Raw genomic sequence first — 24031 nt, 5'->3', positions numbered from 1 at the left:
GAATTTGTGGCTGCGGAGTTTGCAGTCAGGCTGTGTCTGTGTGGCAGTACAAGGGCGGGCAGGGACTGCTCTGCCACCGCTTTCCCTAGAAACAGCCGGGATTAAGGAATGGGCAGGAGAAGTGACCGTGAATGATCAACCTGACGTGCTCAAGACTCCTTCAGAAAGGAAAGGAACAGTCTTTGCTGCTCCCTAACTTGATGCAGCCCCCTTTTCCTTGATGTGGAACCCTGTCTTCAGGCTTAGACTGGAGGCACGTCAGTAAGGGTGGACTTCTTATGGCAATCCCTGCAGGATCCGGTCTGTCCTCATGGGATCTCTGAGCAGGAGTGCCATGAAGAGGCAGAAAGGCAAGGGCTTTCCAGAGCTGTAACATGCAGGAACCGCTCTCTGCAGGAGCCTCTCTGTATTACATTTGTAAGTTTGATGCTCCCTGGCTTCCCTCATCTATTTGTTGCAACTAAAACCTGCCTCAAACGGTCTGTGCAGCTCCCACTTGCATGCTGTGCAGGACAGAGCTGGGGCGCTGAGGATGAGACACGCTGGTGTGCGTACGTGCTTGCCTTCTGACAGCACCAGCTTGCCACTGGGGTATGAGATCACAGTTAAAATAGAGGCAGCTTCAAGAGATCGATACTTTCTGGTTACCCTACGGAAGCAAAGAAGCTGATTGTCACTGTGAGGAGGGAGAGCTGACTACTCTCATCGTCATCTCGCCGACTGCTATCCCCTGAGATGCTGATGCTGTTTGGTTTAAGAAAGGTAGCTCAGCTTTTTAGGAAGATGTTCTGGTAGGCTCTACAGGCCACACTTGGCATGATAAACTTGCACAGATACCAACAACTTTCGGCAGAGCTGTATTCGTGAGCTGCGTGAGGCCTCTGTCTGGCATTGTTGTATAGCTTTAAATGAAGATGTTGCCATCAATCAGCTTGTCACCTACCTCACTACCCACTTCTATTAAATGATTTCACTATCAGCTAAGATGGAGCACACCAGTGAGTGGCATATTATAAGTGTCTGGAGAGATTAGATACGGAAATGAGATGGATAACATCCAGGCTGCTGCGCTGGATCCGTCAGCTCCCAGTATTGTGGCTGCCAGTGCACCCTGCTTCGGTCGGCTCAAACATACCTGGGGCTAATTCTGTCCCTGCGTGTGTTTCCCTTGGTAGAGGGCACAAGCTAGAGGTGTGTCAGGGCAGTCTCCTGAGAAAGCTACAATAACTGCACCGTATAAGCAACGTGGCATCTAATTCTTTTAAGGTAATACAGTAGCACGTTACACCATTTGTTTGGATTCATGCAAGTGCTCAGTTGTGCTCTAAGCCCTTCTGTTGTTCCTTAAACCAGTAGCTTCTCAATATGTTCTTCTTCGGGATGGTGCCTGCCAAAAGATGATTTTAAAAAAGAGTAACTGACGGATCTGTAATAACTGGTCAGCTAAGAGAACTGAATGCAGAAAGCTGACAAGGCCTAGGACGGTGGCCATCCTTGAGGAAAATATCCATCACCCTGGGGAAGCTCGTTTTAATACGTTGTGGTTTGAGATGGTAAACTGGGTACATAGGCATTAACACGCTGCCTTAGTTTCTATCTATTATGGGAAAACGTTCTGCTGAGAAAAAGGTACAGTATATAGGCAATAAAAATACCTGCAGGTAGTGAGATACAGCATTTTAATGCCTGTTTCCACTGGTGTTATCCTCTTCATACAGAGGGACACAACTGGAAACGTGCACAAGGAAATCTGGAATAATTAGTGGACTCTAGTACAGGAGGTCAGTGGCCTTACCTCAGATGGCTCCGTCTGTGGTGTGTATGATACAACGGTTTTATGAGTGCTTTAGAAATATTCAGAAATGTGTAGGGATTACTTAATAATTAAAAAGTCGCACCTATATAGAGAAACAGCTTGGCTGCTATCAGTTCATCTTTTCAGGGCTTAAGAGGAGTATGAAAACTTATTAAAATTCTCAGTAACTTTCCTAAATTAAAAAATGTAGTAACTTAAGGCCCCAGAGGTTAATGCTAGGAGAGGATCTCTGCTCTGTTTTCTTTAGAAAGATATCTTTTCTGGGCTATACCTAATGTATCATTAGTGCAGAATACTTCTATGTTTGTGGGGAAAAAAAAAATGCTTCTCAGAGTTTAAATATATATATATATTGATGGACGGATATAAATTAAGGTTCTTTTGCTCACATTAATTACCATTGAAATCAATCTCAGTCTCCTTAATCCAGTGAGGTAGCGTAGCATGGCCTTGTTCCATACCAGGGCCTCTGGATGGTGCAGTAAGCAAATCCTAAAGAACATTCAGGGCAATAAAGTAATAAAGACAGTAGTATGCTTTATTTTATTTTTTTGGTGGGAATCTTGTGTGAATATTTCATGGCAGAGAAGTTATTTTTGGAAATATATCTATTAATTCCTGAGCAACAGCATTTGGCAGTCTTCAAATGGAATTTGGATTTGTGCTGATGGTGCCCTTAGTTCATATGTCATCCTAAAATCATTCACTTTAATTTGTGTTACAATAGATTGGGAAAATGAAATATCTGTATTCTCTTTTCTCTCCCTTGGGTGCCAAGTGGAAATAGTTGCAAAATACAACTTTCGGCCCTGACAAGATCACAGGTACGGATTTCACCTCAGCTATGCCAGCAAGTAGCGGGTGACAGGATCAATTATCAAACAAGGTAAAACTGCACAAGAACTCTAGGAGAAGAGTTGAACAGTGCTTTATGCAGCCACGACCTACCTCAGGAGCTTCATGTAGTCAGAAAGCTGTTGCCCAAACTTTAGTTTAGCAAGGAGCTTGAACTTGAGTGCTCCCTGTGTGACAGCTATCTCAGCTGGTTAACTGAAGTTGCTCGGTGTTGCTATAGACACTGCAAGCAGGAATGGGGACGGGAAAGGATAAATTCACGTGGGATTTAAGATGGGTCCCTTTGCAACCCCATGTGCAGGTTGCTGAAGGGGGTCTGCTATTATTTAATGTCCTTTTTTATGGAGTTGGAAATCCCGGACTATGATGGAAACTCTGAGAAGTGCCCCCCAAGGTTCAGAGTGAAAAATGAGAATTGCAGCTCATTGGCAATAGCTTTAAACCAACATGGTAACATGGGTAAGTGGCTAAGGCAGCATCTGCAGAAGGTGGCAAGGAGAAGTGACGTGTTTCTGCGTTCCCCTTGAGGGATTCCTCCTTCGTTCGTGTCCTCAGGCACAACCAGCTCTGTTAACTAACATGCCACAGCTCTTATTTTCATTGCAATAGAAAAACATCCTCCCTCTACCTTCTCTTGAGGTCTGGCTCACCTTGCCTGGTCTCTTGGAGACTCCTCTCCGCTACGCGTGGGCAGGAGGGGATGGGGCAGGCTACATCCCTGCCTGCATCTTCGTGGCACTCGCTGAGTATAAGATGTCGGTTTGTTTTCTAGAGGAAAACGAGTATTCAAGGAAGACCAAGATAGCATGGAAGATGTCAATTTGCCTGGAAAATACTGAGTCTTTGCCACCATTCTCAGGGAGAAGAAATACTAGGTTTTAGAGCAGCATTCTTTGGAACTAAGCACCAAACAGGTATTCCTGGATTTAGTAGTATTGGTTTTGACCTGTTTACATCTATTTACACTGGTCGGTCTGGTGAAATCTTTTTTGTTTTGTTTGTTCTGGCTGTGGGAGGTAGGATCCCTTCCTTCTTTTTCTGCTAATGATTTATTTTGAATTGCCTGAGAAAACAGTTTCTATGCCTCAGTTTGCCCACTTCGTGAGAAAATTGGAAGAATTCTTGCATATCTCACTAGGGGTTCGGACAGGACTGACATTCTTCTGAAGTATTTTGTAGTTCTGGAAAAAGATGTAATGGACAAGTAAAACATTATTACTCCTCTTTTTGTGATTACAGAAAGTTGAGCAGTGACATTTAAGAAAATCTAAAACTCTTCTTAAACTTTTATAAACCCTTCTCTTTTTTGCTGTTCTTGTAGGTCCTATTTCTGAAGATGCTCACAGCCAGCACTTGTAGGCAGATTGCTGGGATTTAGGAATATTCAGCCCTGATGCTGATTATTTTTATCCCAATTCAAAATATTTTGACCTCCATGTTACAGGCCAAGTTCTCAGCTGGAGTAAGTGCAGGTAGCTCTGTTCAGCTGAACACCTCTGCCTGCTTTTATTATCTAGAGGTCATGCCATATCCCTAACATACACATTTCTCAGTGCAGTGTGGAAGCTACTGCTTTCTGTTTTCCAAGTAGTACAGACAGATACTGTAGAAGAAATAGGCTTCTAAATCCTGCTCATCATCTGTAAGATGGCTCAGAGTCCGTCCTGTTCTGCTAATATATGGCAATTTTAGTACAGAGTCTGGTGATGGAAATATTTCCAAGACTAAACTGTAACAACCTCATAGTGCCAACATCAGCAGGGGCAACTGGATGCTCCTGCAGGGTTTACCTGCTATTAATTCAGAACAAAATTCTTGCTTTGGGGCTTTAACTCCTGCTGTCTGTCTGAAATGCACTTGCTGTGCTGCTGAACTACTTGAAAAATCCTATCATCCACATAATTTCAGGCTGTCTGCAATAAAAACAATAGCAGGCAAGGAGATAGTACAAAGAATGGGTTAAATCACAGACTTCCTACCTCTTTGGTATTCCTGGATAATAATCCACCTACAGTGACTCTACACTGTGGGTAGAAAATGCCTACCTCTTTTTAAACATAATTTATGCACTCCTTTGCCTTTTGAAAAGGATAGACACCAGGCAGAGAGAAGACTGCTCTGCTGCATTAGGGCTCAAAATTAACCATCAAAATGTGTCTGATGTGCAAGTCAATTTGCCAAGTCATAAATGTTACAAACAGACATTTGATTACAGCACGTATTTTTAAAATACGTTTTCTGGCTATGTAGCTGTAGCAAATACCATTTTTTCCAGTTAAGTTTCCAGCTATAAGTTCAGGGATGCATGTTTTTAACCTAGCACAATAGGAAACCCGCCATAAACTGATTCCCCCAGGTTTCTTTCTGCAAAGGCTGTGTACTGTGAGGCAGTGTCTCCTGTGTGAATCAAAGTGCCCTTGACTCAATCTGCAGTAAGCAGGAAGGAAGGTGCCTGATATTTTTTTCTCTGATGCTGCAGTGGCATCTGAGGAGGCTGAAAATATGAAGGAGACTTAAAAGGAAGCTTACTCCTTTATTTATTTTTTTCCTTAGGAGAATAAAAGTGGGCTTGGATATGAGGGAGTTGATTGGTGAGAAGTTTCTGCTTATGGGTGCTTTTAAAGTAGAATTCAGACCTAGCAAATTCTATGGTGGTTGCATAAGTCTTGAAGTTACATTGCTAAAGCCTGAAAAGCAAGCAATTGACTGGGGAACATATTTCTAATATTATTTCTTTCTGACCTTTCTTTTTGTTTTGCTTTGAGTTTTGATTAACTTCACGTTAATTGTAATCGATGAACATTGGGGAGGAAAGTGTTGTGGGTTTTTTTGGTTAAACTTCCAGCAGCTTTCCCTCATTCTTCTGTTTAGAAAAGGAGTAATTCCTGGTACCTTCAGGGATTGCTCCAGGAAAAAAAAACAGGGAGGTCCAGTTTGACATTTTAGATGCCTTGAGTTAGACAACCAGGATAAAAGCAATTTCAGGCCATCCCTGTATGTCATAAAGAAAAAACACAACGGTAAATATGAGTTAGAATTAACTCTCGAAAAGCAGTACATTTTTTTTTCAAGGACCAGAATGCCCCCCGAGAGATTTCATAGCCATTTTCTGCTCACCTATAATGGGGATTACTGGACTATTGGAATGGAAGAAGGCACCAGTGAGTGAGCCTTGTGCTGTTCATGCATGCCCAGCACACCTTGCGGTCTGTGTCTTAGAGGATATTTTCAAAATGATTTGCATCTCCAAAGGAGATGTGCAACTCTTGTATTGTCTGCCTCACTCCATGAGTCTTTGGGGGAGCAACTAGCTTGCTGCCTGTTCTAGCATACTGCAAGTGACAGAAAAGGTCCAAGTGCCATTCCTCTGTCTGCCCTGACTCCTTTCCTCTCACCCTCATCTGTAGTAGCACCTCTGCCACCTCCAGCTGCGTGTTTCCTCAGGAAGCTATGAGCTTATCTTCAATATCTGCCTGGTGCCTTTGTGTCAGAGGGCTCATAATAATGAAGATGATCCTAGAGATTAGCCCACCCCAGCCAAGAAATGTGACTGATCCCAGCATGCTTTTTGCCTTTCTGCGATTGCTCAGGGAGCTTCAGCATATGTCGGGCTTCAGCACACGCAGCATCTGCTCTGGCATCTCATTCTGTAGGGTGTTGGTCTTCTTGGAAGAGACCCGCTTTGCTAGACACAGCTCTCAGCTCGTACTTAGTCTGCCTGCTCTGGGAAGGCAGCGTGTTTGCTGACAACAGGCAAGATAAAAGTCAAGGGCTCGTTTCGTTGCCACTTCAGGGCTGATGTATAACTTCCTCCTTCAGTTTGAAATCCCTGTTCAGATTACATAGGTTGAGGAGGTGATGGGTTCACTTAGATTATTTTTCACTTAGATTATTATATTCATTAGATTCACTTAGACTATTTTCTGCCTTTATGAGGTTGCTGTGAACTGGAACCAGTTAATATGTAGGGTATGAATAAGTCTACTAGTGCTTTAATTCTTCAAGCTTCATTTTAAAATTTCTCTGGGACAGATATATATATAGTCCCTTTTTAAAGTTTGTCATTACTTAGATATCATGTAGTAGTCAATACTGTCAATAATCTGTTACGCATGTTCTGCTTTAATTTTTCATCTGAAGGAGCAAAAAGAATCTTCTGATTTTTTTTAAAACTGTTGCTTAGAAAGGTTTTGTAGATAGTCTTAAATGGTCCTAATTTTTACCTCCCTGAATCATGAAAGCATTGCTTTCTCATTTCCTGTCAATCTTACTCAGGAATGCTGAATAATCAGAATGAAGCAAAGATAAGATTGCCTTCTGATCCCTCTGATTTATTTTGAGGAGAACTTCTTTCTGTTGTCAAAAAGATGTCCTCGCTTCACCTGCTTAAAGCAAACATGATACTGGAAATTCGTAACACTTTATCTCCAAATTACTGTGCAGAAATCAGCTAATTAATCCCCACAATACCCAGAAGAGGTAGATAAATAATGCTCTGTTTTCTTGATTACAGATTGGAAAAATCACTATCAAGAAGTTGGGGCTTGCCAGAGGTCACTTCTGCAGTTAGATCAGGAATTAGTGCGTTCCTGTGCTTCCTACACAAGATTGTACTGCTTTTTTCTACCATGCCTCTTCCTTGTTGTTTCAGCTCAGTCACTGTATCTGCCACTGAATCCTACACGTTCACATTGGAGTCATCTTTTCACTAGACATCACATATCCTCAACTGAAGATTGTGTTTATTTCAGACTTCCTTTTTAAGTGACATGGTCATACAAGGGCTGCTAAGTGTCCCTGGATTTGATGTGCAATGAGAATCATCCCTGGAATAATACCTATGGGGACTGACACAGACACTTGCATCCTTTGGTCTGACAGAGCAAGAGCCTTGTGGCTCCTTCTCACTTCCACAAGTACCATCTGCAGTTATTAGGCCAGCTTTTTTATTTTTTATTTCCCCCTCCTGAAATCCCATTTAGTGTTGGATCACAGCTGAAAGAAGTCTGTGTGTGGTGAAGACCATAATTATTGTGCAGGACTCTTAAGGGGAGAAGCTGTTTTGGCTGGGTTGGAATGGTGAAGTCTCTGCCATAGGCTCTTAAATAGATGAATTTGGCCTTTTTTTTTTTTTCTCCCTGCCAAGCTCTCGTGCCAGTCATCAAGGTGTTTGACCTTCTCAGGCCACAATAAAAAACGAGTGCATCTGAACTCACTGCCCAAAAACCTCAAATGCCCCTACAGCAAACGCTTCTCCAGAGCGAGAGGTTTTTCACTATGGAGCCTAACACTTTATTGGCAAGCTTGCAACAGCAAAATGTGCTCTTCTTACTACAAAACCTATTACTGCAAATTCCCGTCTTCTTGCTTGTGGCACATGCGAATGTACTGGCATGTTGCATACTCATTGGAATTAATCTGATTATGTCCTCACCTTGCTGGAAAAGGAGGAGGGATTTGTTGCTGGTTAACACAGTTTGAGATGTCGAGCTCTTGACAGTCTTGTTCCTCTGCTACTAGGCAGGTGATCTGTCATCCTGCATTCCCTTTTCAGGGTCCCCGTGCTGTTCTTCTGCTGTAGTGGGCACTGAAGAGCGGGACCTCCCTCTCCTCACAGTCATTTGTTCTTCTAATTCTGAAGCCTCCTCCTGTCTCCTATTCGCTATGTCCTACTTCTGACATTTTCTTTCTCATTGCTTATACTGGAACCCACTATTTTCTGTACTTCTGCTTCAAGAGAGTGTCCTTTGAATGTCTGGTGATGACTGCAGTTCCTCTGCTCACAGAGCATGAGATGCTATGCAGCAGCAGGTCAGTCATCCAACAATTAAATGGTGCTTAAAAACAGAACTGGCGCCACAGCCTCTGGGTGAAAGGGGAACAACAAGAAAGACAAGATGATGTTGATCCTTCTGAAAGAAGAGTGGTTTTGTGTCCAGAAAGGGACACAAAAACACAAAGCCAGGCTGAGAAACGTGAAGAAACGTTCACAAGCAAGCCCCTATCCTCCTGATCTATGTGGAAACCTGTTTTTATCCTCAACTAATTTGCAAACAAGAAAAACTCACCCAACACAAAGCTAAAGGACTGTAAGCAGGGCATGTGGAATGTTATTTGGAATAACTCAATGGAAATTAGGAAAAAAAAAAGTCATTTTTTTCTTGAAAATGTTCAACAATATTTGCCTTATGTGTCCTGCAGACTTGAAACTGGCAAGGTTTTTTCCTTTTCCAAAGATTGTAACAGATAAGTAGGTTTGTGCAGAAAGCTGCTTTTTATATGTCTGTCATTCCCCCTTACGCTGGCTCTTTTGCTCTTTCCACCCACCATTTTAGTTTTTCACTTTTTCTGAAGTTAAGGGAGGAAAGAAACTAATAATGGGAGAAAAAATTATTTTCTCATGAAGAAAAGAGACTTTTAATATACTTTCTTTAAGAGGGGGCAGAAAAGTTTGTTTTTGTTTTTCCAAAATAGAAAATATATGTACATTTATCTGGCCAGCTGTAGATCTGAAACAGCAGAATGTATACTGTAACCGTTGATGCTCCAAAAGCTGTTTCATAGTAAATAAAATAAAAATCTGTGTATTGTGAGAAGGCTGCCTAAGCATCATCTGCAGAGTTTCCAGAAGCTATAATGCAGAGACAAATGAGGCTGTAGAATAAATGGTAAAGAGGACCAATGACACTCCATTTTCAGCTTGTCTCTTTCTATGTGTATGTTTAAAAAATAAAATCAGTGCCTCAGTTTAGGAAGAAGCTCAAAACTACTAGTGATTCTTTACCATTTCAATGAAGGTAGATTTAAAAAAAAAAAGAAAAAGGGAAAAAAAGGTTGTACCTAAACTGCAAATTAGTGGTGAGTTCTATTAACTGTAAGAATTCATAATTTAGGCTGGCGTCTTGGCTTAAGAGCGTTTCCATGGCCTGTGGGCATTTTAATTGCAGGACTGCAGTAAGTGCTAGCAGTGAGCGCTAGCAGGGGTTCTGCAGCTTGATAGCTTTGGGTCGTCTGGAATTTGTTCTTGATTACAGCTAGCATCATGTGCAGTGCAGGTAGTGAATGAGAAGATGCGTTTTCCATTTGTATCCAAATATTTATTGATTTTCTTACAGCTTCTGGTCTCTCAGGAAACATGGTACAGGGCTTGGGAACGTAGTTTCTGCACATAAATCTTCTACCGAGACTTTCCTGAATGTCCTTCTGAGCCCTATGCCACTGTGTACGTTACAACTCTTGTAGCAAAACCTCTAGACCAACCTTCTGCTGTATCTGGACGAAGTCACATACAGCCTTTCTCCCAGCAGAAACCTCATTTTTGTTCTTTTGCTGAAGTTGTCAAAACGAGGAGCAAAGGATACCGCAGGAAAGGATTTTTACTGAAAGTTTTGCAGCTGCAGGAATTCGTGATGTGCCCCCAGCTACCACAAGCAGAAATGAGGGCTGCTAGGCTGGCACTGCTAAATAGAACCTGCTTGGCTATTGGGATGAACGGTGTGAGCAAGTATCCTGGTGGCAAAAAGGAGCTGCCATTCCCAACATTCACACCTAGCATCTCAGCTTAAGTTTAGCACAATTCCTACACCTGTAACCATGTACATCTTGCTTCCAAAACAGGTTTAGTCGTGCTAAGAAGAGATTAGATGAAATTTCTTGATGGTCTGAATTGGACCTTGCTGTTAAAGTCAAGAGCCAGGAAAGTTTATATTTGCAAGAAATGCCATAACATCAAAGGTCAGTTGTTTATGTTGCTCCTAGCAGAAATACAACCACTAAGAACTCCTACCGGAATGAAGGAAGCAGAAAAAAGTACTTCACATTGGTGGCTATATATGTGAAATAGGCTGATTTGGTTTTCTTGTGGAACATACAGAGAACAAGAGGCCTAGGAACACAGCTCCAAACTCCCCAGCTTTTGCTCATATTTGTGCCACAGCTCTCAGCAGGATTACTTTTGCATCTATGTTTGCCGTAGTTCCTCCTTTTTCCTTTTCTAATAATTGTAAGAGACAAGATGACAGATCAGATTAGAAAAATACCTATAAATAATACCGTACATAAAGAGGCATTTACCCACTGAATCTAAAAGTCTTTCCCTGATTCGGTTTTATTTTTATAAACTTCATCTTACTTGACACTGACAGTGATTCATATAAATATTAAGTATTCATTTTTAGTCCACTGCACATAAATGAAGCTAAACTGTAGTGTTCTTTGGAGTTTTACCCTGCAGGTCCTTACTTAGGCCTCCCAATGGGAAGAGGGACAGAAGGATTCGGTTTTGGAATACTCTACAACTTGGTCTTATGACCCTATATTAAATAGGATAAATGTGGTGTTTTTAAAGATGTTCAGTGACATTCACATTTCAAAGCTTGCTTCCCCCCTACGCCCCCCAGCTTCTGCAGAATGTAAGAATAAGGTGTTACCCCAAATTAAAACTTAAATCTGAATGCTGTGGAGTATAACATTTCTCATTTAAACCTCCTTTTTTGTGCTCTGGTTTACAACTTTTACCATTATATTTATTCTTCTGCTATATCTTTTTTTTCAATTAAATCAGGTTTTTAAATGTTTTATTTATTATCAAAATGTTTTCTTCTTTAGACTGCACAGCAAAGCTACTGAAGCATTGAAAGACTTTTTTTTTTAAACCAGTATTTGTCACTTTTAAATTTTAATACAGTTGTGTTTCTGTTCTAGCAGGATTTGATTTGATAACAGATGGAAAAACTGAAAAACTGCCTCCGCTTCATTAAAGCCCCTCACAAGACTCTTATATAAGGTAGAATAGAGAAAGTATACTTAACACTAGTTTCTCCTAAGATTTTGAGCTAGTTTTGGGTGTATCATGAAGGCAGTGAATGTAATGGCTACAATGCTTATTGATCATTTCTGTGTTGTTCGTTTATGCCAGACCTAAAGCATGTGTGCTGTAAAAGGCACTAACCTTGCAGCGACTTGTTCTAGTGCTTTTCCAAGTTAAACTTACCCTGGCAGTAGTTTAATTGAGATCGCTTTCCTTTAATGCACTTTGAAATATTAAAAAGTAATCAAATGCAAGTGATCAATTTCCATTTAAATGAAAAGAATGTTTATGTTAAAATATTGATGAAAAGGCAGCCTTCAGAGATTTTAAGAATACTTGTATTTACATGGCATGACTGAAAGGTGACAGATTGATAGCCCTGGGAAATGCAGGTTTGTTCAGAACAAATTACGTGATGTGTCCTTACACTGACTTGGGAGCTCACTTGCCAGCACGGCAGGACTGCTCAGGCTCTGGGGTGAAAAAGTTCGCTTTGCTTCTGTTGAGATGCTAATTTTAGTGCATTTTGTACATTCCTTCTCCGTAGGGGCTGTGCAGAGATCACTAAAGCTCATCACACAGTCAGCCACCCGATGACACCTGGTCACTTCCTAACAGGTACTGACTTTGAACTAGCAAGCAATTAAATATAAAAATCCTACAAAATTTAAGTTATGCAGTCTCCGGCAACGTCACTACGGGTATCTGTTTTCTGTTCTTAACCTTGCTGAGTTCGGTAGCGTGGAATTATCACACAGGAGCAGCTTCTTAGTTCCATATTATTGGGAAAAAGTGCTTTGTCACATATCGTTTTGTGAATTCCCCGTGCTGTGCAGACTGGGTCACCCTCGCTAACTGCCTGGATTATGCAGCTGCCTGAAGCAGGGAAGCCTCCTGAGCAGAGACAGTGAAAACTTGAAAATCATGCAGTTGGAGGAATATACTAAACTTAAAATTTCACATCTTTAGCAAAAACTGTAACCACTGGATTATTGCATAAGGGGAACTGTTTTGCACTACTAATATCCCGTTTTCATTTGAGCGCAGTTCTGAACGCAGCTTCTATTCAGTACGTAGTTGGCATGCTCAAGTACTTTTAAAGTACTGAGCCTGTTAGCGAAGAAAAATTCTGGGCATTAACAAGACTGATACAAGGTAGTTACCAACAATACTAAGGTAACTCTGGGCACAGGCAGGTACAATACTGTAGGCACTGTGAAATTTTAATATGCATCTTAAAAAATGACATCTGCAGGGCTCATGTTTTGGTAATCCTAAGTTTGAACTCCCATGGCTACATCCTTTTTTGAGTCTGGCTTCCGAAGTCAGGATGCCGGGACTTAGTGCTAAATTCCCATGACGCAGGAAGGATGGGAGTATCCACCCTGCTGTCTTTGTGCTGACTGATGCATCTCATATGCATGCTGCACCTTTTGAAGAACCATAGCTTTGGGTATCTCTTCCTCTAGTCCAGCTTGGTTTGCGAAACTATATCCATACAGTGTAAATTCTTCCCACAGGTTGTTATTGTTCACTTGGTGTTTTTAGGGCATCCAGAGGGCTCAACAGAAATCAGAAGCCTGTTGTGCTAGTTACTGCAACACATGCATTGTAAGGGAGTGCCAAAAAACGCAAGTAACCTGAGAAAAGTTATCTTCCCATTTTGAAAATGATGTACCAAGATTTAATGTCCTGTGATTCCACATGGAGTGAAATTCACAGAAAATGAGGGAGGAGGGCTGAGGCATACCCAAACGATCTGGTTTAATGAGCTAACAGAATGCGCTGTTTGTGCCCCACTGCAAATGTTCTTTTGGTAAGCTATACGGATATGGCCCTTCTTCATACTGGTGGTGTGCTGTAGATGCTAGCTGAAACCCCAGAGAGGTTTCTTTAGAGCTAACATATGCAGGCAAGTAGGGAACACAAATAATGGCTTTAGTCAGAACTGCTAACAAATGTTTGCTTGATAATCTGCATTAACTCAGTTACTTGCAATCATCTGTCCAAATCTCAGCTTTTTTTTTTTTTCCTCCCTGCTTTCTAGTAAATTCATAGCATGTGTGTATTTCTGATTAAGTGAAATCTTGGAAGTCCAATATGTGGACAGTTCTGCATGAAAGCTAATGATCACCTAATCAGAACAAAGGCTTACCCTGTTGTCCTAGCCCAGATATCCTCTGAAGATAGTAAATGTGCTGTTTTAGGAGTTGCTATAGCTGATGATCAAACGTGTGAAGATAAATTTGTGTTTTGGAGTTGAAGACACCATAGAATTGCTACAGAATTTCAAACTTGTGATTTGCCTTTGGTTCATGTCACACTGACACCTAGAAGATAAAATGAGCTTTTCTTAGTGGAGCAGGTTCTCCAAAAGATGTTTTCTTTAGAAAAGTGAAGGCACTTTTGCAGTATTGATTTCCTGCTGCATGGACATAACTAACTTTTCAGGAGATCCATACCGGTTTAAAATTTACATTAGGTCTTTTAATGAAATCACTAGCACCTTTGGGACTTCTTGGTAGGATAAACACTGAACTCATATCAGCTGAACACTAAATTTCAACACCACTTAAGCAAAATTCAGATAGTAGTTGATCTACTACTTCCCCTTCCCCCAGCACAACAACAACAAAAACAAGAGCAATTGACTCAATCTGGTATTGGTTGAGTTATTCTAGCATAGTTAGGTTGTTCTTGGTTTTTCCTGACACGTGCTTTACCAAAAAAACTTGAGTTAAAATCAGTTCTGCCGCATGCGGGACACACTGCCAAGAAGTGCTAAGACGTACTGTCACTAGCTTTCTTGCAGAACTCCACACTGTAAGCAATGGGGAGATCCATGCTAAAAAAAGAAAGAGGAACAGCACAATGTGGCCGATATTATGTTGTTTTGTTTTTAGAGTAGAGATCGGAGGCTGCTGTGAAGACAAGCCCTTTTGCATTTAGTGCTGTGGCAATTTCACAATTGTCTTTGTCCTGAAAAATAATTTTCTGAAGTGGGTCTGCATGGGTCTCGGGCTGGATCCCATTAAAATCAGTGGTAGCTGGGGCAGTGGCCCTACAAGACGGGGCTGGACTATACTGAAGGTCTCTTAACTCCTTGCCCATGTCCTTTTATGCTGTAGACATGACCTCCATTGCAACAGAGGTTGTAGGTGCCCAGCCTTTTGTAGGCGGTTCTCCTTATACATTTTCCTGAAGTCTGTTATCAAATTAGAATACTCTAAAGTTTTTCATTTAGCTTATGCCTGGACAAATCGTGGCAATGGCCTCCACCATCTCCACCTGTCAACTGATCTGGAGTAATGAACAGTGCAAGAATCCAAAGTGACAACTAGAACAGGGTTATTGGGATGAAATTTCAAAGTGAAATCTGCAGCAGAATTTCTGATGCATGTGAAGTCATAGGCAACCTGAACCGACTAGATCTTTCTGTATTTCAACAGGGAAATGCAGGTAATGCTTCAAGTGCGTTTTTAGAGGGCAAAGGCGGGCAGGATGAGGGATTCTGCTGCAGTTGAAACAAGGAGCTGTTAATCTGTTGGTGTATTTCTGTGCGTGTTTTGATTTGTGTCTGTGGATGCTGAGTAGATCAGCCAGGAAACTAAGAAAATAAGATGTATTCAGGTTGGTTGCGCAGACCAAAATGCCTGTCCTGTCTTGTATTTGTCTCTGCGAAATTGAAAGACTCAGTAGGAATAGGTTTTTGCCTTTTGTTATTTAAAAACAATAATCCATCTTCCTGCTTTTTTGAAGGGATATTCTTTCCGAATTTTCCAAATAAAAAGCCAGTCAGATATTTTACACTGTTTCACGCTTTCACGACACCATGATGGTCCTGACCATTTTCTCAATGTAAATCTAGCAGTGCTGAGGTTTGCTGCTGCTCCTCAAGTATCAACATAATTACATAAGAGTGTGCCAGCAGCGAGTGCCTGTGCTGGTGGATCATGTGCAGCACACACATCGCTGGCTGTCCGCAGTGCACTGAAAGCAGAGATTTATTGCATTTACAAAGGGCCATTACAATGCAATTTTAACTTACTGTCATTAAAGGGTCTTACATCATAAGCAATCACTGTAAAAAGCCTTAGACTCAGACTTATTCTTCATTTTTATAGCGTGATTTATTAGAGCCCCCATTATATCTTATAAATCATATCTGAAAGAAATAAAAATCAATTAGGGCCTGGTCCTTTCACCTTTACCCGTGTTGGGCAGTGTCTTGTGCACAGCCTGGAGGAAACGGGGACGTTCCTGGAGTAAGGGATCGCTAGCAGAGGAGGAGTGAAGACAGCAAAATCTGGGTCCTTACTGAGCACATGAGAGAGATGTAAAAATTATTTGGGAAATATTGTGCAGGGAGGGGGTGGTTCTCCATAGATTTCTCTGATTTCATCTGATCCTAACACCGTGCCTCCCGAGTACTGTTTGGAGTGAATCACGTATTTATGTAATGCAACATTCAGCAGAGAAAGCCAAGTCAGCCTTCTAATGCTGTTCTTTCCTCAGATCAAATTCAGCATGTAGTAACTAAGCTAATTGAAATACAGTTGCAAAGATCTCAAAATGGCTGTTCTGTTAGTGTGATCCCACAAGAATGCACTGCATTTCATAAAATCAAGCCTATATAAAATGGAAACTCAGCTTTGCCATCTGTATTTGCATGAGAAAGGCTTACTTACATGATTATCAATTAGGGCTCAGTTTTTCAATCTGAATACCCCTGCTTGCCCTTTTTATTATGAAATACAGCACTTGGATATGATTTGATTGAACATTAATTGAAGTCACGTGGTTTGAATGGGGATGTATTCTGTAGTCCTTTGCAGTGAAAAATGCCACTAAGATCATGAAGAGCTCTGCCAGCATTAGAGCTCTGTGTTTTGATGCAGTGTGCTCAGGTCTTTGGTTATGAAAATATATGTATTTGAATATGTATATTCCTAATAAGTTGCTAAGATCTATTGCACCTCAGTGCTTTGGAACAGAAACATGCAATGTATATATTAAAAAAAAGCCCTACACTGCAATTAATCTGTTATCCTGAACCGTACTGCAGGAAAATTCATTTCTATCCTTGAAGTTGCTGGTAATTTTGGCAGGGAATTTCAGTAACAGTAAGGCTGGACCCTCTGTTGCTAGTTTGCTACCATCTCTCCTTATCTTAAAAGAAAGGCAATATGTGTAGACTATACATAAAGTATATATACATATAAGGTAGTACCATAAATATATACAGAGCAGTCTTGTATTTTTAAAAATAAGAACTATGAGTACCAGTAAATACTGGACTGTACAAAAGAAGGAAAAACAAATTGGAAAAATAATTTTCCTAGGTACAGTCTAATATATCCCATTTTTGATCAGTTCTAAAATAAAAATATAATGGATCATTGTGTCCTTTGTCTCGTGATGCACCAACACAGAACACCAGTATTTTTTTGCCTTTTTTTTTTTTCCCTTAACCAGAACCAAAATAGCAAATGTCAGGGAAAGGGCAAAGAAAATAACTGAAGGCATATAGGGATGGATTTAAAGAGAGAAGAGACCAAATATCGTTCTGAAACCAGTCGCTAAATTCATACTGATTTCAGTGGCACCAAGGTTACATTTTTAGAAGTATTTTGGGATGGTTTAATTTTGAAGTCCTTCCTCATATGGAAATCCCACTCAGCATCGTAGGAGGTGCTGGTGATAGGAAGGCATATATATGTGTATGCATATGATGGTATGATCCATACAATCACAGCCTTGGCTAAATCAAGTAAATTTTGTAACCTAGAAACATTAAAATTAAGTAAGATTAAATATATTTATATATATATATATATATGAAAATGGCAACAGATGCTGTTCTTTTTAAAGGTTTTAAGATAATAGAAATAAAATTGGAAATGGGCAAATGGATTAAACACCCTTCCATGAATTAAAACTGCTAAGTCTGTGCTACGCAGCCATAGCTTTGTCAGGTGGGTAACATCATCCCTCTGATCTTCCTGTGAGGTGGTGGCTTCAAAGAGGCTGTCAGATTTTCCGGGCAGACATCCCCTCTTCCTATGTGCTCCTGAACGACTCGAACCAACGAAGTCATGGCTCTGCACGGTTGCTATGATCAGTTTTGTTTTCTCTTTTTTTTTTTTTTTCCCTTGGTGGTAGCTTTAAAATTTATTACTTCTGAAGGCAGAGGGACAATTCACAGGAGTTATTTGTGAGTGTGCCTGCTCCCACCTTGGCTAACTCAGCAGGGACAGAAGCTGGGCCGTGGCCAACGCTTTCCAGCTGGGATTGCAAAGGCTGCTTTGGACAGCATGCAGAGGAGCCGAGACCGTGCTTACTAATGGGTTATGTAAGGATTTGCAGTAACGTGTCTCTTGATGGGAGAAGATAGGAAAAAGATGGGATTTTAGGAGCTATGTTAATTATGAATGACAGAATGGTGGTTAATAGATGTCTATCTGTAATTCCATTATACTACAAGTGCAGGGGAAACTTCATTTAATGTAGAAGGATTCTCATTTTTCCAGAGCTGTAATGCAGCGTGCAGTTAAAATTAGGCTCTCTAGTTAATTGTCAGTGTATGTGGTGAGAATTACTGCAGCCAGCTTCAGTGCCGGATTAGCCATGCCTCTGCAGGGGAGACCTCGCTCAAAGGCCCGAGGTGGGAGAGCAGCTCCATAAAATCCCCCTGCGGGGAGAAGAGCCCCTGTGGGTAGGGGATGCGCGTGGGGCCGCTATCCTCCTCTTCCTTCTCCTCCCTGCCTGCTCACGGGTGGCAGGAGGGCCCCGAGACGCCTGTCCGAGGAGCATTCCTGTGCTGAGCGTGTCCTGCATGAGCCTGCTGCAGGGTAAGCCCTCCTTGTGAGGGGCGATGCTCACCCGCACCTGCCCGGGTGATTTCTCAGGGTCCTGAGCTCTACCCAGCAGGCTAAAGACTGAGCAGAAGTCTCCCAAGACCCTAAGCCCCAGGACAGAACAGTTATCAGGAGTTAGGATCCCATAAGCCTTCCCATTCCTACAGGATGCATTTTATATGGAGAAAAACTAGTTTAAATGAACACAGCAGGGTTGAAGGGCTCCTGAATGTACAGAAGAGAGCTGGAAGAAATCCCTTTTTCTCGTCTCTTCCCCGCTAGCCTTTATACTGTCTCCTTCCTCGTGACCAGAACTTGCCTTTCCAAAGCCACCTGCTGAGGAAAGCCGATCCTTCTGCGGGGTGGCAAGGGAGAACAGGCGGGACGGGTGAGTGAGTTTTGCCGTGAGCCTTTCCTCTTCCAGATCAGGGCTGTACAGCATATGCCAGGATGGCAAGTCAAGCTCTTGGGGACTTTCCATGGGACCCCAACCAGCTTTTATTTAAAAACAGTAAAAATGTCGATTTGGAAGGACTACAAAAGCTTCCCTTAGGGTTCCTTCATGAAGCCTAACTGTCCGATGTGAATGTGAGTGCTCGCACAGGAGCTCAGCGGAGAGCTGCAGGTTCCAAAAGGCTGACTGACCTTGCGGCCGTGAACCGACACCACCACAACCTTACCCTGCTGGGGAGGAGGACGAGAAGGAAGGGGGCAAGGATGTTAGACAACTGCAGGCCAAATGCTCCAGGAAGTCAGTGGGAGCTTGGCTTGTGTAAGAACAGCATGGCCAGACAGAAAACTGAAGGAGACAAGGTGCTAGGAAAGTATTTTTCACACACGGTGAGCGCACAGAGGCCTATGAGGTCTAACGAGTGCAGAAGGCAGAACTTGAGGACAACCTAACTCCCAGATATGCTGCTTCAGGGTGTCTGTGCAACTCTGAGGAGATTTTTCCCTTTGTATATATTTAGGGAAAGTACATTTACAGAGGTGCCTGAAGATGTGCAAAAGGTCCTAACAAGCTTTAGAGAAATGTCCCACTGATTTAGGTGCCCGGTACCCGTTGGTGCGTGGTGATGTTTAAGCTGCCTGAGGAGATGCTTTTGCAAATCCACCTGGATGGCTGCCGGTCTGCACGTGCACCCGGTGTCTCTGTGAAGCTGGCCTTTTCCGTCACCTCATCTGCTACTCTGTTCAGACCTCCAGGTACCAGACTTTGCCTCCATTACCCAAATGGGGATCCTTTATGGTACGGAGAATTGCAAGACCTCTTTACTTTATTGAGGTAGGTGTCTAAGGCAAGGTGTGATTTGAAACAAGGTACCTTTTCTTCAGATTTAGAAGACCATGCAAAGTGTTCGATCTCTCAGAATGAATTGCATTATGCAAGAAATTAGTATTTAGAAACCTTGAGTGTAATTAAACTGGCCTCTATTGTTTTAACAGGGAACTGTTAACTATGCTGCATCTAACAACAAGCAAGTAGTAACTGGGATCTTATGCTTGGTCAAAGGAAGTTTATAAACAGACCAAATTTGCAGTTAGCTGATCTTGCCTGAAATACACAAGTGCTCTTCCCTTCCCCCTGGCCACCTACAGTGAGATCTGCAATGAGATCAGATACCATTTAGTATGAGTTAGGTGCTGGTAGGTAGTCAAAGGGCTTGCGTTTGTAAACAGTGCTCATGGAAATGCTCCAGGAATGGCTACATTGGAGTGAATTCTTAGCCTTCCTTAGACTGTTCCTGATCGTTCACTGCATTGCTGTACCAGATATAGTCCAGGGAAATCTTGCTTTATTCAGATCTGCAGCTATGTTTGTATGCCATATCCCTTGTACTTGTTCAAGTGTAACAGTACAAAGGTTGTGTAAATCGATGTTTATATAAAGATGTTACTTTGGAATACATTTTGGTGTCAAATATATACACCAAACATATATAATAACCATTAGTACAAGTCTAAGATCCAATTAGGCTGAGAAATTTTGTGATGTAAATATTTGACAAAATGGCAGTGAATTTAAATTTTTGCATGACTGGAATAGTCAGTAATTGAAAGTAGCATACACAATTATAAGGGAGGTAAGGGTGGATTTGTTGCCTGACTATACTTTGCTAAGAATTGCTTTAATATACCACTCGCTTGTTAATGATGCTGTCAATTATTTTACTATAAATTAGCTATTGTGAGTTTGAGATCTTTTTGCAGTGTCTGTCATTAGGTTAAGGACTCCCATCTCTTTTTACATCCATAACCATAACATACGGCTTTTATTAGAAAATGTTAAGTGTCTTTTAATGTCTCCTTAATGGACAGTGTGTGCATGTGTTGATGATGAAAGCCATCTTCCTTCATGCAAAATATTAATGCATACGGCCTGTGTCTCCATAGATACGAGTTAAGGAATGGTATTTAACCCATGAAATATTCAGTATACACTTAACTTCAGAAATCATGTTTCCCTAATTTAACAGTCCTTTAAAAAAGAGCAAGTTAAAGGTAAATCAGGGGTTGAATTCTACCAGGTATGCACATGTAACTGTGAATAAATGGTATAATAACCGCTGGAAAAAAAAAAAGTCTCTGTAAAATGCCTATTCCTAAATGGAAATACCCTCAGGGAATTAGGAAATGGATTCTTTTTCCTGCTAGAATTCCAGCTTGTACATCATAGACCCTTAATACTGGTTATATATTTTGCCCTTCAACCTAAAATATCGGAATGTTTCCAAGAAAAACGGTGTTTTAACCTCTCATCTGTTTATAGCTTTTTTTTTGTTGGAACAGCTTTATGCGTTCAGCCTTTGGATCAGTCCACAGCATCTTGGACAAGCACACTGCTTTGACCTGAGATGTGTTCTACCAACAGATTCCTGGCCACCAGAGAGATCTGCTATTCAAATCAATGCCTGCTAATGTCGGGCTTGATTAAAGGAAGCTAACTAAGCCTTTTGAAGGATACCCTCCAGCCTTCCCTCTCTGTTTCCATGTTCCCTTGGCAGAAATCGGGGATTTGAAAGCTGCAGTTCAACAGCATCATCCTTTCATGTTGTGGTAAATATTTTATTATTCCTTTATCCTCTGTGCTGTTTAAAGGAATTCATTTTAAAATATTAACTTCTTTGTTCGGGGAGGAAGTCTCCAAAGGGTATGCAAACAAGAACCTTTAGAAACGCACCAAGATATAACTCCAGGCTCTGCTCCAGCTTTCCCATTCATTCAGTCTGCAGACCTGGCGGCTCCCCGCTGGAGATCTCTGCTCATCCCAAAAGTCTCCAGCAGCCGGTTCCACCACCCATTCATACACCACCAGCTTCCCTGTCTCTGCTCCCTGCCTTTCCACGGCTTTCCTCCATCCATCCAATTTGCTCCTTAATTTGATCTCACTCCTTTGATCGTCCTCAGGAGCACTGCTCATCCTCCCCCACCAAAGCATCAGCCATCCCCACCGAGGGCTGGCAGCAGCTCTCTGCCTTCGCAAGGTATGTTTAAGAGCAGAGTAACGCTTACCCAAGCCGATTTCTTTGTGAAGGCACTATCCTTCACCTATTTTTCCTGCTTATCAAAACAGATGCCTTGGGGCTTAATCCTGCTGTTGCTCCCGAAGGAAATGTTTTCCTTACCTTTAACTTCCCTTGCAGGATCAGGCCCTAATGTCACTGTCCTCATAGGTAATAGCACCGCAGGCACCGACTGAGAGGCGTCGGGTGCCTGTTTAAGACCGTCTTTATTCACAGCTATGCTGGGAACTGCACCAGTGTGCATTCCCCTTCCCCAAACAACTGCAGGCACCAAGAGGGAGGAGTTGTCCTTCAGCAGCCAGGCAAGAAACCTGTCAAACACAGTGTCCCTTCTACATGAATGAACCCTCTCCTCTGATTAATACTTTGCATTTCCCACAAGGGAAAAAGACAGAGTAGGGAGGTAAGTGAGCGCCTGAATTATCCATTCTCAGAGAATCAGGATCATAAATATTTAACACGGTACGTATGAGAACAGACTGCCTTTCCAGTCCAGGCTAAGAAACTCTCCAAATCCCCTGGTCCCACAGGGACTGCCTGCTCCCGAGATCCTTTTTCCATCTCCTGAAGGGGAGAGAGCTGGTGGTAGCTCATGAGAGGGCTGAACAAAGGTGCCTCTCCTTACAGGGGTATAACTCACTGTAAAAATCTGTGCGTGGAGGGAAATTACCTGCAATAATGGGGATCTCCCTTCTCCCGCAGGAGTGCCTGGCCTGTGCATGGGACTCTGCCCCAGACTGTGGGTTTTTAGGAGCCTGCTGGAGAATGAGGGCCTCGGCAGCCCCCACGTGAGTACGCGAGCTCGTGCCACGGCGTCCACCTGTGTGCCCCGTGCACGGGACCCGCTCGAGAGCGTGGGTTACGTCCCCACAGCCCCCGCCTCTTTTTGTGTGACCCCCCCACCCCGGTGTGGGTGCCTGCCCCGCTGCGCCAGGGGCGGTAGGCCCGGTGACACGGGCAGGGAGCGGGGCTGAGGGGCGCCTGGGCGTTTCGAGGAGGGCGCCGCTGGCAGCAGAGCTTACCCTTGCATATCTGGAGGAGTAGGGGTCCTCGAAGAGCGCCCAGATGCGGGGCTGCCACCGCCGCCAGAAGCCCCCGGACCTGCCATCGGGGGAGTCGCTGAGCGCCAGGCGTTTTGTCATCTCCAGCTCCTCTTCCCCGTCACCGGAGTCTCCGGTGCCATCGACGTCGCCGTCCTCGGCGCTGCTATCCAGGGGCGCCCCGCCGAAGCTGTCCAGGGCCTCTTCGGCGTCGCGGTGCTGCCGGTAGGTCATCCAGCAGCAGGGCTCCACGTCGGTCTCATCGATGCCCCAGAAGGCCAGCTCCTCCTCGTACAGGGGCCCGCACACGTCGGCGGGGCAGTGCAGCTTGCCCGTGCGGTAGTAATTCAGGATGTGGGCGAAGACGCCCGGGTGGCGGTCGAAGAAAAACTCATCCGTGCGGGGGTCATAGTCGAAGTGGCTGTGGGCATCGGGCTCGGCGATCCAGGCCAGCCGAGTGCCGGGCAGGGTGCGGAGGGTGCTGCGGTAAGTCTGGTGCCTAGTCCCTCCCACGTTGATCACAATGCGGTCGCTCTCGTCGCCCTGGCCCATCTCGTCTCTTCTCAGGCATGTCGCAGACGCATCCGAGCAAGCACGGCAGGCAGCGAGCCCGCGAGGGGACGGCTGCGGGGCCGGCTCCGCTCCCGGGGCCGGGGGCTGCCGGTGCCGCCCGGCTCAGGGCAGCGGCTCGGCGGGCGGCGTGGCCGCGGCGGGGAAGGCAGGGGCAGGGGCAGGGGCAGGGGGGGACATGCTCCGGGAGCGCGGCCGCTGCGGAGGCTGGGGAGCAGCGGGGCCGTGCCGGAGGGGGAGGGCCCTTCGCTGGTTGGCCGCGGCCAAAAACATAGGAGGAAAAAAAAAAAAAAAAAGAAAGGGGAGGAAAAAAAAAAAAAAAGGAAAAGAAAGGAGAATCGCGGCGGCGGCGCTGCCCACAGGTGCTGCCGGGGAGGGGGCGGCTGGGGCCCGGCGGGGCTCTGCCCGCGCCCTTCCCCGGCACCGGGGCGGCGGCGGCGGCGGGGGGCGCCCGGAGGTGCTGAACGGACAGCGCCTGCTCCGCCGCGCCGGGCGGAGAGCGGGGCCGGGCGGCGGGCACCCGCTGCTCCTCCCGCTGCCGCCGCTGCCGGGCGGCTCCG

General features: G+C 43.6%; 1 protein-coding gene across 8 annotated transcripts in view; it reads right to left on the bottom strand.

The window, feature by feature from the left end:
* The window catches only part of KCNC1 (potassium voltage-gated channel subfamily C member 1), a 126365-nt gene extending 102360 nt beyond the window's left edge, over positions 1–24005 (bottom strand). For all 8 annotated transcript variants that reach the window (XM_080593522.1, XM_080593523.1, XM_080593526.1 and 5 more), the window contains exon 1: positions 22884–24005. In XM_080593522.1, coding sequence (XP_080449648.1) covers positions 22884–23453 — 570 coding nt within the window. In that variant the 5' untranslated portion in view covers positions 23454–24005. The remainder of the gene's footprint in view (positions 1–22883) is intronic.
* Positions 24006–24031: the final 26 nt, after the last annotated feature.

Source organism: Anser brachyrhynchus (assembly GCF_964034855.1).
Source record: "Anser brachyrhynchus genome assembly, chromosome: 5".
Classification (NCBI taxonomy): domain Eukaryota; kingdom Metazoa; phylum Chordata; class Aves; order Anseriformes; family Anatidae; genus Anser; species Anser brachyrhynchus.
Note: the sequence above shows the minus strand (reverse complement) of the source record. Positions and strands in the feature narration are given on the sequence as shown.